Consider the following 15,918-nt stretch of genomic DNA (forward strand, 5'->3'; position numbering starts at 1 on the left):
AAGTTTCATAAAAATTGGACCAATTTTCAAATTTAGGCATTCGTGTTTCCATGGTAACGGTGGCCATTTTGGAAATTCCAAAGTCAAATGCCACATCTACATAAGACAGTCAACATTTGTGTAAAGTTTCATTAAGTTTGAAGCATTTTGAATTTTTTGACATTTTTGCAGTTTCCATGGTAACGGCAGCCATTTTGAAAATTCCAAAGTCGGATGGCACATCTACATATGACAGGTCACATTACTGTCAAGTTTCATAAAGATTGGACCAAATCTAGATTTTTCGCATTTTTGTTGTTTCCATGGCAACGGCAGCCATTTTGGAAATTCCAAAGTCAAATTCCAAATCTACATACACTCGTTAACATCTCTGTAAAATTTCATTAAATTTGAAGCATTTTAAAAAAATTTCACATTTTTGCAGTTTCCATGGTAACGGCGGCCATTTTAAAAATTCCAAAGTCGAATTACAGCTACATATGTTGCTACCTGTAATAATCTATCATTATATAACATAAAAAGTACATAGGAATAATTCAACACCATCACATGACTAATCACATGACTATTGTTCTAGAATGTTCCATGAAAATTGACCCCCTAAAATAATGCCAAGATGATCCCGGGCTGAAATAAAAAATGTAGAATGGACACCTGGACATCGGTCTCTTGTATTACACAAAACTTAAAGGTTCTACAAGAAGCGAATCAAAAGTCGAAAAATGACCCCACCCATGTTCCGGCCCCCAAATAGTGCCAAGTTGACCCCCATTTGAAATAAAAAATAGTGAATGCACCCCTAGGGATAATAACCCAACATCATACCAAATATAAAGTTTCCATCATTTAAGGCTTGGAAGAAAATGGTCGGACAAATTAGGGTTAAGAATAATAATAATAATAATAATAATAATAATAATAATAATAATAAACGGGACAAAAACATAAAGTCCCCAAAACTCCGTTTTGGCGACTTAATTAGAAAAAAAGAATTACCTTATTCGTAGCGCTTTCGAAGCCGCAGGGATAACAGTTAATCAATAAATCCTTTGATCTGTGTGACAGTAACAATGTGCTAATCGTTATTTAAATGATTTACAGGTGTATTTCACCTAACTGTAACGTGTGTTGTTTTTATAACAATATTATCAGTGTCGGAATTAGACTTGAGATAATTTTTAATCTATTTGTCATTATTATTAATAAATATTTTATTGCCAAATGCCTGTATTTATATACTTTAAAATCAAAGGTCAAGTAGTGTCATTTAAAATAAGTTGTTGGTACACATTTTTCGTCGACATATACTATCATTCCACCATGTGCTATGAGTAGATTTTGTGAATCACTATACTTCGATATAGGTAGGAAAAACAACTTTTCCAGTTAAATATTCGCGGTAGTTTTATTTTCGCGTACAAACTGCTACCGCGAAAATATCGAAAATAAAACTACCGCGAAGATTTCCCGGTTTTCAGTATTCTGCTGTTTTATATACAAACGGACAAACTTACTGTTTAAGTGCCTTTTGACATACATCATTTATATAACATGTATATAACAATGTGTATAAGCTGTTTTCACATGTAAAAATGTTACTATTTTGTCTAATATTTCGTCACTATCAACAGTATTTACATTACATTCAGACAATTTATCACCAATGTCAGCTGATTGGATTTCATTTCTATAAATTTATCGGATATCGGACCCCGTTTAGTTGACGGGCTCTAAATCAAATCAAAGACTTTTCTTATCTTTGTTGACATTTCTTTAAAAAAAATTTGTTTTTTTCTGGCCCATCATTAACATATAAAGTATCGACGTAAAAAGAAGCGCTGAAACGATTGTCAAGTATCCACCGCTTCTAAACAATAATCTTAATAAAAGTTGTAAAAACAACGCACTTATGTGACATATGAAACAATTCGACCACACAATTTATATATAACACCTTTTATTGATTAGATTATTGCCGATGGCTATCAAATGCTTATACTTTTTAACAATCAGCTGATTATTGATTTTCTGTCAAAATCGTATCACGAGTCAAAGTAAAAAACCGAGTGTTAACTGATAAGCGAATAAGCCCGATAAGTCCTGATAAATATCCAAGATGGACGACATTTAACCGTTTTTAATTCTTTCGCCAAAGTTTTTTGCAAATGATGATTTTTTTTTCGCCACAATTTTTTTTTTCTTGCAAAAGCGGGTACCTGGCCTTAATGATGTTTTTCACCCAATTTAGCTTTTTTGGCGAAAGCTATAAAAGAAAATAAGGAGATGCAATATCTATAAATAAGTCAACCTAGCCGAAATTCAATCAACTCTTCAAAGAAATTTAGCCCTTAATGACAATTGCTACTGATTTGTTGCCCTTTTTTAGAAATAAGAATGGATAGAGAGAAAACTGTAAACTGAAAAAAAGAGAGGCGAAAGATACCAAAGGAACATTCAAACTCATAAGTCGAAAATAAACTGACAACGCCATGGCTAAAAAAGAAAAAGACCAACAGACAAACAATAGTACACAAGAAATGATCAGCAACACAAAAAAAGAGAGATTTTAGTCATGATCTATATTCTTATATATACTGTTTGACAGTGGCCACTGTTGAAGGTGCACAATATCACAAGCATGTGACGCACGCTCTTTTGAGGATCAAGTTAAAAATATATACCTGATTTGCAGTTCTTTCGTTACAAAACAATTGACACATGAAAGGATATTTGTTTTCAAATAGTTATCAAAGGTACCAGGATTATAATTTAATACGCCAGTCGCGCGTTTCGTCTACATAAGACTCATCAGTGACCCTCAGATCAAAATAGTTATAAAGCTAAAAAAGTACAAAGTTGAAGAGCATTGAGGACCCAAAATTCCAAAAAGTTGTGCCAAATACAGCTAAGGAATTTATCATTTTGGATGTCAAATTTCAAACTTCACATTCTTAACTTACAATATTAATGCTTAACTAAAGGTTTTTATTACATGTATTACAAATGCCATTTTGAATAAAACAAGCATTAGCAACACTTATAAAGATCATTTAAAAACAAAAACAAACGTTGAACTGATATTCCCTAGTATCTGAGTGATGAATATATGTAAATCTTCGATGTGTAATTCGAATTGATTGACCGACACGCTGTGTTGGTGTCTTATCTCAATAGTGACATGTTTTCGCGGTCTTACAGTTGGGTGTAGACCAAGCATTACATGTAGACGGGCGGAAAAAGTTAACGCGGCGTTTACTCGCGTGCACTTCATGTAAACGCCGCGTTAACTGTGCGTTAACTCCGAAATTTCAGTAGACATAAAAAGTAAACGGGCGTTTACTTTCGCGTTTACCTCCGCGTAACGCAAAAACGGCGCGTCTTCTAATTTTGTAAAGAGTAAACGGGCGTTTACTCTCGCGTTTACTTCCGCGTTAACGTGAAAAAAGGCACGTCTTCTATTTTCGTAAAAAGTAAACGCACGTTTACTGTTTGTAGTAAACGAGCGTTCACGCAGATTGTCATCGTATCCTGGACACACTGACCTTAAATATCAAATGATAAGGTACATCAAAATTAAATGACCAACTGGTCATTTTCGATTGACATATTGACGATTACAGTTAATTAATAATGTTATTACACCTCTTTAATTAATTAAAAATTAATCATAGTAAATTTCTTTTTCTTCACAAATAAACAGTTCAAGCATCTCCTTCTTTTATTCAAATAACTTATTAATCATCACAAAAAAACAGTTTTCACATCTCAGACCGGCTGACTCAGAATGACTCTTAATCAAAATTATTTGATCTCATTAACACCAAAACTGACCATATTTGCACTTTATCCAGTAAATCTATATAGCTGCATAGTAAATCAGTTATATTTTTATGTAAGAATGGACTGTATAGTACAAATGACAACAACATTGGAACACAATACTACAAAATTTTGTTCGCATCAATTAAGCGTGCCAGGATGTCCTCTTTTTATTCAAAATATTGAAACGTAAACAAATATCAGTAGTTTTCATACCTCAGATTGACTCATATAACAAAATTATTTGTCCACATCAACAAAAACAGACCATATTTGCACTTAATTATGAAAATCTTATAGTCGCATAGTAAATCAGTAATATTTTCATGTAAGAATGGATTGTATAATACAAATGATAGCAATATTGGAACACAATGACAACAAAATTTTGTTCGCATCAATTTAGAGTGCCAGCATGTCCTCTTTTTATTCAAAATATTGAATCGTGAACAAATTTCAGTATTTTTGATACCTCAGGATGCCTCGTATAACAAAATTATTTGACCGCATCAACCAAAACTGACAATATTTGCTCTTTATTATTTAAGGTGTAATACCACCAAATCATTGTACGTCACATCCGGTTGCATACGAAAATAGGTCGAAAAAAAATATTCCCTTGAATTTGACAGTTGTAGGTAATTGATCCTACATTTCATTGCAGTAAAACATTTCTGGGTCATAAACATATATCTTGGGTATTTCAAAGCACCATTATTTTTTTATTTGGGGTTTCTATAGAATATTTTGGAAACTTGAGGTTACATGGTTACTAAAGCTTGTATACAGGTTAAAAAAAGGGGGAACATTTGATTGGTTAACTTCCAGTGATGGTTATTTTCTTATATGCAATGAAATGTTATGTGAAATTTTTTCTATAGTACTGGACAGGATCAAACTTTACTCATGCCAAGTATTTCTTTATTTGAAACAAAGATAAATTCTGCACAATTTTTTGAAAAGTGCAAATTTAACAAAGACTAATAGGGGAAAATCAATGGTGGTATTACACCTAATATGGGAAGCTGTACATGCACCTTTGACCTTGTGAGTACTCTCATGTGTTAAAATTTCTTGCTATTTAAGTGAAATATTACTAATAATGAAATATTCTGAGTGGATTGAGTCTCCAAAACACATTTTATGAGAAAATTTCCTTGAAATAGGACTTTACCATGAATATTAGTTGACAGAATAAGCCATACTTAGAGTTTTGGGGAGCTTTTTCTCCTTTTTTCTTATATTCTGCTATACTAGAAAATTTTTCCTAAGAAATACTTTAATAAATATATAGTTTTAAGTAAATGAAATTATTTTTAAAGCAGTAACAACAAATTATTCACCAAAAGAGAAGCTTTTTATGTCCCTCTCTGGAACGCGGCGTAAATTTAAGTTTTACGTAAGGACTTATTGAAACCTCCTTGGAGACAGTAAACTTTTATACGGATAGTTCATTCAGCTTGAATACTTCAATTAATCATTTATTATAACATTTCTATCATAAATGAGTGAAAGTTACCCCAAAATTTTTATTTATTGGCCTATAAAGTAGAAATTTTGAGGAAATGAGAGGTATAAATGGACCAAAAGAGACCTTATAAGGAAGACAAAGAGGTCCATTGGTAGTATTTATCATCCTAAAGTCATCTTTTGCATCATATTCAACTGTTTGTATGCAGATGAGATAAATATTTGATCATTTATTGGTCCACACTATATTCTATCATGATGCGGCTTGGTTTGGATTTTTCGAAGAAATTTAGCTCGAATCGCTGCAGATGTCGTCTTACATTATACTAGATTTTTCTCAAACTATTGAACTGATTATGACAAAACTTGACAGGAATGCTTGAAATAACCAGTATAACAAAGGAAAAAAGTCACATTCAGTTTATTTAACAAAAAAGTCTTCTTTAGGTGTAATACCACCAAATCATAGTACGTCACATCCGGTTGCATACGAAAATAGGTCGAAAAAAAATATTCCCTTGAATTTGACAGTTGTAGGTAATTGATCCTACATTTCATTGCAGTAAAACATTTCTGGGTCATAAACATATACCTTGGGTATTTCAAAGCACCATTATTTTTTTATTTGGGGTTTCTATAGAATATTTTGGAAACTTGAGGTTACATGGTTACTAAAGCTTGTATACAGGTTAAAAAAGGGGGAAAATTTGATTGGTTAACTTCCAGTGATGGTTATTTTCTTATATGCAATGAAATGTTATGTAAAAGTTTTTCTATAGTACTGGACAGGATCAAACTTTACTCATGCCAAGTATTTCTTTATTTGAAACAAAGATAAATTCTGCATAATTTTTTGAAAAGTGCAAATTTAACAAAGACTAATAGGGGAAAATCAATGGTGGTATTACACCTTAAATCTATATAGCAACATAGTAAATCAGTAATATTTTTATGTCAGGAGGGAATATAATAATACAAATGACAGCAATATTGGAACACAATGACTACAAAAATTTTTCCGCATCAATTAAGAGTGCCAGCATGTCCTCTTTTTATTCAAAATATTGAATTGTAAACAAATTACAGTAGTTTTGATATCTCAGACTGACTCGTATAACAAATTTATGTGACCGCATCAACCAAAACTGACCATATTTGCACTTTATCATGCAAATCTATATAGCCGCATAGTAAATGAGCTATATTTTGATGTCAGGATGAACTGTATCATACAAATGACAGCAATATTGGATTACAATGACTACAAAATTTTGTTCGCATCAATTTAGAGTGCCAGCATGTCCTCTTTTTATTCAAAATATTGAATCGTAAACAAATATCAGTAGTTTTCATACCTCAGACTGACTTGTATAACAAAATTTTTTGTACGCATCAACCAAAACTGACCATGTTTGCACTTTATTGTGTAAATCTTATAGTCGCATAGTAAATCAGTAATATTTTTATGTCAGGAGGGACTATATTATACAAATGACAGCAATATTGAAACACAATGACTACAAAACATTTTCCGCATCAATTTAGAGTACCAGCATGTCCTCTTTTTATTCAAAATATTGAATTTTTAAATTTTTTTAGTAGTTTTGATACCTCAGGATGACTTGTATAAAAAATTATTTGCCCGCATCAACCAAAACTGACCATATTTGCTCTTTGTTATGTAAATCTTATAGTCGCATTGTAAATCAGTAATATTTTTAAGTCAAGAGGGACTATATTATACAAATGACAGCAATATTGGAACACAATGACTACAAAACATTTTCCTCATCAATTCAGAGTACCAGCATGTCCTCTTTTTATTCAAAATATTGAATCGTGAACAAATTTCAGTAGTTTTGATAACTCAGGATGTGTCATATAACAAAATTATTTGACCGCATCAACCAAAACTAACCATATTTGCTCTTTATTATGTAAATCTATGTAGCAGCATAGTCAATCAATAATATTTTTATGTCAGAAGGGACTATATTATACAAATGACAGCAATATTGGATCACAATGACTACAAAAAAGTTTTCGCATCAATTTAGAGTGCCAGCATGTCCTCTTTTTATTCAAAATAGTGAATCGTTAACAATGGTTAACAAATGTCAGTAGTTTTGATATCTCAGACTGACTCGTATAACAAAATGATCTGTCAGCATCAACCAAAACTGACCATATTTGCACTTTATTATGTAAATCTATATAGCCGCATAGTAAATCAGTAATATTTTTATGTCAGGAGGGAATATAATAATACAAATGACAGCAATATTGAAACACAATGACTACAAAAATTTTCTGCATCAATTAAGAGTTTCAGCATGTCCTCTTTTTATTCAAAATATTGAATTGTAAACAAATTTCCGTAGTTTTGATATCTCAGACTGACTCGTATAACAAAATTATGTGACCGCATCAACCAAAACTGACCATATTTGCACTTTATCATGCAAATCTATATAACCGCATAGTAAATGAATTATATTTTGATGTCAGGATGAATTTATAAAACAAATGACAGCGATATTGGAACACAATGACTACAAAATTTTGTTCGCATCAATTTAGAGTACCAGCATGTCCTCTTTTATTCAAAATATTGAATCGTAAACAAATATCAGTAGTTTTCATACCTCAGACTGACTCGTATAACAAAATTTTTTGTCCGCATCAACCAAAACTGACCATGTCTGCACTTTATTATGTAAATCTTATAGTCGCATAGTAAATCAGTAATATTTTTATGTCAGGAGGGACTATATTATACAAATGACAGCAATATTGAAACACAATGACTACAAAACATTTTCCGCATCAATTTAGAGTACCAGCATGTCCTCTTTTTATTCAAAATATTGAATCGTGAACAAATTTTAGTAGTTTTGATACCTCAGGATGCCTCATATAACAAAATTATTTTACCGCATCAACCAAAACTGACCATATTTGCTCTTTATTATGTAAATCTATAGAGCCGCATCATAAGTAAATCAGTAATAATGTTATGTCAGGAGGGACTATATTATACAAATGACAGCAATAATGGAACACAATGACTACAAAAAATTTTCCGCATCAATATAGAGTACCAGCATGTCCTCTTTTTATTCAAAATATTGAATCGTAAACAAATGTCAGTAGTTTTGATATCTCAGACTGACTCGTATAACACAATTATTTGTCCGCATTAACCAAAACTGACCATATTTGCACTTTATTATGTAAATCTTATAGTCTCATAGTAAATCAGTAATATTTGATGTCAGGACAGATTGTATAATAAAGATGACAGCAATATTGGGACACAATGACTAAAAAATTTTGTCCACATCAATTAAGAGTGCCATCATTTCCTCTCTGTAATTGTATCAATAATAATAAACCGTCACTAAAGTCAGTAGTTCGTGATGGTTTGTATTTTAAACAAAACTATTTAACGGCATCATCCAACACTCACATGACTGATTCATATACTTTATAATGATAAGTATGAGAAGTTCTCTTCTTGGAATAGTATACTGTAAATATATTATGTCAGTATATAGGTTGATTGATTTTGTTTGTAGCCTAACGTCCAGGAGCAAATATTTCATTCATGTTCAGATCGAGTATATTTTTCGGACGTCCCAGATATCATTTATAATCGTTATGGATACGTCTGTCTAAATTGACGAGATGGTACAAATGTACATACTTATACAACACTTTATTAATATCCCTATATACACTGTACAATTTTCGTTTGAACATTTGGCAAATCAGAATCTTAAATCATGTAAATCCAAGGCAAACAAGGTGAATTACGATTAAAATTCAATGTATTAAATGCATAAAGTTATATTTAAGAAGAGAGGTTAATAATGGGGCACGAAGCAACGTAAACCATGAAGTTTATATCCAATCATATAAAAATATTTTTCCGATGTGTTGGATAACCTTTCTATCCGCCTCGATATTTGTACATGTAACTTTTGAAAAGAAAATATAGAAAATCTGCTACTCAGTAAAGTTATTGGAACTGATTTGTTGTAATTAATAAAAGTTAATATTTCGAATTAAAAGTGTTTTTGAATTGTTCTGGTTTGAAACACATATAAGTAAAATATTAAGATAAAAGTTGTTTTAATGAAATAAATGTACAAATGAACACGAAGTTTATTTCTTAATCTACACAATCAGTTAACGCGAAAAGTAAACGCGCGTTTACTTTCAAGTGCACGTAAAAATACACTTGTGAAATTTGAAGTAAACGCCCGTTTACTTTTAAGTGCACATAAACATAAACTTGTGAAATCTGAAGTAAACGCCTGTTTACTACTGACTACACGGACACAGAGTAAACGCCCGTTTACTCTGGTAGACATTAGAAATTTCCATTTTGACCGCGTTAACGTAATTATAGTAAACGCGCGTTTACTAGTAAACGCGAAAATTGAAGTTAACTAACGAAATATATGCACGCGGCGTTAACTTGCGTTTACTTTAGGTAATGCTTGGTCTGCACCCAACTGTACATTTGGAAATACCAGTATAGTCGTTTGATCAGTAATTCTATCGATAATAGTATATTCCCAATTGTGAAATTTTGACTGAATACGGCTATGCATGGCTGGAAAAGCCAACCATAGCTTATGTTACCTTGATTTGTCTCTTCTTCGTCTATTTACGAGATTTGAACATCGGTAAACTAATGTCGTCTTTATTAATTCTAATGTTAAGGCTCATTATCTATATTACATGTTACACTGTTTTTTATTTTGTCCTTTAGTTAAGTCAAATTCTAAATGCATTATTTGAACTAAGCGTATTTAAAAAAAAATGTGTACTGATTACAAGGTCATAAATATAATAACAAAAAACCAGAAGAACAATTTCCTTTTCAATTAGATTTACAGTTTTTTTTTTATTTTCGTCATTAAAATGCTTTATTTATTTATAGGTCTGTCTATTATTGACTGTGCTGCTGGTAGCTATCCTCCCAAACATTGAGGCAGAGATTTCAAGTTTTCAAATAAATTCCACTGATCACAAAACAGACTGTTTTGAGAGAGGCATCAATATAATATGTTTCAAAAAATTTCTACAACCGGTAGCAGAGACGCTGAATGATACAAGTTCCTCAAATTTCCTAAATGCATTATTGCGAAAGATAAACAGTGAGTCGGATACAGCTGCTAAATCTCGACATAGACGAAAGGCGGTTAATGTACTAGTCAGACGGGAACTTAGAGCAGGTCCATACGAAACCAACTTTCTACGTTATGCACTTGCTGTACGAAGGCTAAAAAATCATTTTGTAAGTATTATTGTAGTTCGACACAGACTTGCGTCCCCCTCTTTTCGTTTATTTCAACATGGAAGATTATTGAAATATGTTTCAGACTAAAAGGCAAATGCTCATTAATATCAATAATTATCTGAAATAGATATGTTTGAAAACTACCATTGATCAATATATAAGGAACAGTAGCAATACGAAAAAGAGACGATGTAGAGGGGACTTTAATTAGACCGCAATATATAAAAACTCAAAACGACCTTAAAAGCAAAGAAATGCCTATATTTATTTATAAAGATATATATAATAGAAATGGGTTCCATGAATGACAATGGGTATGATTTCCTTAGATCAAGAGAGATCGAGGCCAATATTGAACTTCACATTGATATCAAAATGTGTACTTTAATAAATTATATCAGTTTGTTAGTAAACATATGAAAGTCGAAATAACGTTTCAATCAACTAACTAGTAACCTGATTTGAGTATTGTTCTCTGATGATGAAAAGAGAGTATGAATAAAAGAATAAGAAGATATGGTATGATTCCGAATTGTACAACTCTCCACCAGACCCAAATGCCATAGAAGTTAACAACTATAGGTCACCATACAGCCTTCAACAATGAGACAAATTCATACAGCAGGGTAAGCTATAAAAAACACCGAAATGACAAATGTAAAACAATTCAAACGAGACAACTAACGGCATGATTAAAGTACAAAACAATAAACGAAAAACTAATGTGATATACAGCAACAAACGACAACTACTGAATTACAGGTTCCTGACTTGAGACAGGCACATACAGAATGTTTCCGGGTTAAACATGTCTGCTGGCGCCAAACCCTCCCCCTAACCTGGGACAATGGTGTAACAGTACGACGTACGATAAAAGTAATAAAAGCAGTTGAAAAAAACAGATAAACTTATCAGATCGATACAAAGCACAAAGAAAACATGAAGCGTTTATTTCTTGAAAAAAATTGTACTTCTAATGTTTCAAAGAAAATCATCAAAATAATCATTGTGAAAAAAAAATTGTTTGAAGCTGGATAGACAAATACGAGATTTACAAGATTTTGAGTTAAAATAGGTTGTTGTGAGGATATATACCTTAAGATTGCGTTAATATATTGGGAATATATTAATATTTTAAAAACTACAAAGATACTACTTTCTGACCTGTTTAGTATTGCATCTGCACACGTAAAACATTTTCAACTTTTAACACCAGTTATCAATCGTAGTTTATCAGTCGACAAGTTTTAATAGAAACTTGTTTTAAAAAAAGGTATACATATTAAAAAAACACCCCGTATCAAACAGATTTCAGTACGCATGACAAGTTAGGTAGAATAATCTTTTAGAGGTTCGCACAATAACCAAACATTTAAACACTGTTATCTCCTTTAAAAATTTATGACATATTTTAAATGTATTGATCTTTGGTTTAAAGCTGTCTCAATTTTCTTCTCTTCTATTTTTTTATGTTGCCTGATTATTAAAGCATTTATATAGTGTATCCAGGATTTGTATAGTCACTATACAAATCCTTGAATGGAAGGAGAAAAAGTGATCTTTATTTAATCATTTAAATCTAAAAAAAAAAAATAGTAATAGAAATAAAAAATGTCATTTGAAAATTAACCCTCTTTACTTAATCAAAAACGCTCATTTTCATACCTCTTTAGACAAAATCTAGAACAAGTCCCATAGAAATACAACGCTGGATAATTCTGTCTTTTACAAATGCTATGCAATTATTTTAGCTTTATCGGTATTTCCCCACATTGCAATGTCAACACAGTAGATTGTACACTACGTATGATGTCATTCAAGGAATATTTATGACGTAAGTGTCAGGTGATATACCTACCCGAATAATAGAGGATGGACATTTTCACACTGACTTGGGCTTCTTTCCTAATTTGCATCAACCATTTGTTCGCATATCGTTAAATTGTATATGTTATTTCCTTTCGGCTCGTGTACAAATAAACACTGTCTGTTTTGAAAATTGGAAGCGTAACCATAGTTTAATTGCTATATGGAATAACGAAAATTGGCAAAAATAGCAAGATTCAAAATAGAAATAATTATACAAAAAGACATTTTTCATGATTTGTCTACATTTATGGATTCACATTGCAGGTTGAATTTTCAGAGTAAAACATTAGTTTTGTCTCACCTGTTTTTTTTTTAGATTTCGGAAAAATTCTTTAATACAATGATTGCATCCTTCTCATCCCGTGAATAGTCAAATTTTGAGCATATTTCCTTTAAATTACACAACATAATTGTGAATATCCGCATAGGAAGTTTTCAAAGACACGGTATTTTTAGACCCAACATGAAAAAGACTTGATTATTTGCATATTTGATATAATTTATATTTTTCAATCTACAACTTAGGGAAATAATTTAATCAAAGAGCTGAAGTCACATGTGCAAATCCCACGAATAAAGTATTTAGGTTTTTTTCATATGGCGCGACCGTTCTCTATATACTAGTATCTCCCATAGTTCCTGTACTTATTTTAGGGTTTGCTAAAGTAGAAGAACTCCTGATTTTTTTCAGCACTGGGTCAATACCGGGGATGGTGGACTGTTAGTTTCCGAGGGTATCCTAAGTATTCATTGCTTCGGTACTAACATGATTTATAACAAATTTTTCTAAAATTGTTTGTTGATAAATAATTGTTTTCTTTCGAGGAACCCAGGTTCCACTCTCTCAGGTAAAGTTGAAATGTTTGGCTTTTTTGTTTTACCCTTGTATTTGTATTTTACTTAGTTGTACTTAACTGAGAAGGTGTGTACTATATACGGTATGCACTATCAACTACAAATACTTTTTATCATTGTCTTTGTCAATTTACTATCAACAACAAAAACATTTTTGTTGGCGTCTTTGTAAAATTTACTACCAACTACAACACCTCTCTTGTTGGCGCCGTTGTTAGATATATTTGTATGTTTATTTGAATTTTCTAGTCAGTTGTGATGTATGATTACACATTTTGGCTGCTGGATCCAAATATTGTCACGTTTACCTATAATGTCTGTATGGGTTGTTCACCCAATTTGTCAATATAACGGAATTATAAAAAAACTGTCATACAAAGTGGGAGGTTTAGCTAGCCATAAAACCAGGTTATTTTCTATGGAAAATGACTGTTCCAAGTCAGGCATATGACAGATGTTTTTCAATCGTTCCGTTGGTTAATACCGTTTGATTTTGTCAAATTTTGTTGACTTCCCCTTTTTGAATTTACCTTGGAGTTCGTAATATTTGTTAAACTTTTTTTGCTTTTAAGGTCCATTTTGTCATATAGCTCTTCACGTGTTCTGATAATTCAACATTCTTCTCAATTAATTTAAAAACAAATTTTGATCGCTCCTGGTGTACTTTAATCAAGAACAGCGTTACGAATGCAAAAACATAAAGTATTATATTCATTTTCAATAACTGAGACGATATTGCTGCTGGAGGACTACCAGTTCTTGAGGGCATCATCAGTAGTCAGTGCTCTGAAATTCAAATTATTCACTTTTAGAATGTTGGTTGGTTTACGTACCGTGAAACAAAGTATGCATTTTCAGGGCGAGAAACTTTAAAAAAATTCTGTGTTTTTAAAAGTATACAATATTACGAAACATAGGTTCCAACTCCACAAGGCAAAGTTGATCTTAGATGGATAAGCGTATTCTGTATAGTTTCCTTCCGATCATTTAACTTCCAATAAGAAATTTATTGATTTTCATCTTTAAGCTTTTGTGGTTTAAGCGGTCCAAATGAAAGTAAATCAGGATTTTTTTTACATTTTACAGTGACATTCAAAATTTCTTAAATTATCAGACAATAGCAAATTTTAGAGTTTCGTCTATAAAATTCATGTCGTCTTTAATTTCAAATTTAGAGCTCAACTTCAAGCCATCAAGATATCAATAGAAACTTATATAGGTAAAAGCTTTATAGCAACATTATATGGTCAGACGTTTTGTGATTGACTTATTCTGTTTAAACATTGTACCTTTTAAAGGAAAAGAAAACCAGAATGTTATGTTATGGTAATTAGTATATACAACTGATTCATAAAGTAATAAAACATCGTAATTCATTAGAAGAATGCAAGAAGGCCTTCAATTGGTATTTGAAAACATATCTTTTTTTAATATATCGCCGACAAAGCAGTTGCCATTTATTCATAAAATGTGACACCATTCCGTCAATGCCGGTTAAGTTCAGAGTCAGTTTTTATATAAACACTACTCGTTTATTCAACAAGTCAATTATAAAGCATTAAAAAATCTTCAAAGATACCAGGCTTAAATGAGTTTTCAAGAGGAGATATCTCATTAATGGAAATACTTGGTTTTGACTTTGAACTAATATATTCGCAGAGAAATTTATGTTTCAAATCCGTGCAAAGTCACCATCAAATTAATCAGGTAATCGGATGCTTTGAAGCGTTTATGTAACTGCCAGTAAATGCCGACAGCCGAAGAATGTTTTAAAAAACTCATGAATTCTTACTTAGATGATCATCAATGTTTTAAACAAATTGAAAGCTACAAAAATCTTATTATAATGCTAAGAAAACATAAAACTCGGAATAGAAGGTTGGATGTAGAACGATGCACTTTTAAAGCTCTTCATTACAGAAGACTTCCACAAAACATCGAAAATCACAAAACAACTGGAAAATTAAAAATTGAAAATTCTATCCCGTGTGTACAATTATCTTTACGATATGTATTAAAGAATAACTCTTACATTATCTTATATTAACAATTGATTGCATTTAAAATCCGATTTATTATGGGTTTCTTTTTATATTGATCGAAATTTTCGACTTTTCGACCTTTAAAGACTAAGCTGATCATCATAAAATACGATAGAAGGGTGTGTTTTATTTAAATCTCGATCAAAACTTTTTTGTCGTATATGCTTAACAATTGCTGAAGATAAAGTTTAATCTTGTATCCATTAAAATGTTGCAAATATGGACCCTTAAGCGTCATTTCTGTATTTTTGTGATTACAACAGGTTCATATTGTGTCATCAGGTGTTCCAATAGAATGCTGAGCACAGTTAACCCCCAACAAAGTTTATTGATTACTTATAACACGGCAAAATTGTTGCCAAAAAATATTTAAAAACAAACAATGAAATTAATACCAAACCCGCATCAATAATTTCATATTTTAAAATTGCAGGGAATTCGGCCAGATATGAGTACCTATGACATCATTGCAGTCATCCATACAGGTAGTACTCGAGAACATAGAGGACCGGCTTTCTTCTCATGGCACAGAATTTATTTGTTGTTGTAAGT

General features: G+C 31.6%; 1 protein-coding gene across 6 annotated transcripts in view; it reads left to right on the forward strand.

Annotated features, from left to right (window-relative positions):
- Positions 1-15,918, forward strand: part of LOC127703090 (tyrosinase-like protein 1) — a 186,036-nt gene that overhangs the window by 87,271 nt on the left and 82,847 nt on the right. For 2 of the 6 annotated variants that reach the window (XM_052207507.1, XM_052207506.1), the window contains exons 2-3: positions 10,241-10,597; positions 15,800-15,912. The exons of 3 other annotated variants lie outside the window; for them this stretch is intronic. In XM_052207507.1, coding sequence (XP_052063467.1) covers positions 10,241-10,597; positions 15,800-15,912 — 470 coding nt within the window. The remainder of the gene's footprint in view (positions 1-10,240; positions 10,598-15,799; positions 15,913-15,918) is intronic. One more of the 6 variants, XM_052207508.1, reaches the window with a different exon arrangement.

The sequence above is a fragment of the Mytilus californianus genome, unplaced genomic scaffold (genome assembly GCF_021869535.1).
Source record: "Mytilus californianus isolate M0D057914Y unplaced genomic scaffold, xbMytCali1.0.p SCAF_5, whole genome shotgun sequence".
NCBI classification, from domain to species: domain Eukaryota; kingdom Metazoa; phylum Mollusca; class Bivalvia; order Mytilida; family Mytilidae; genus Mytilus; species Mytilus californianus.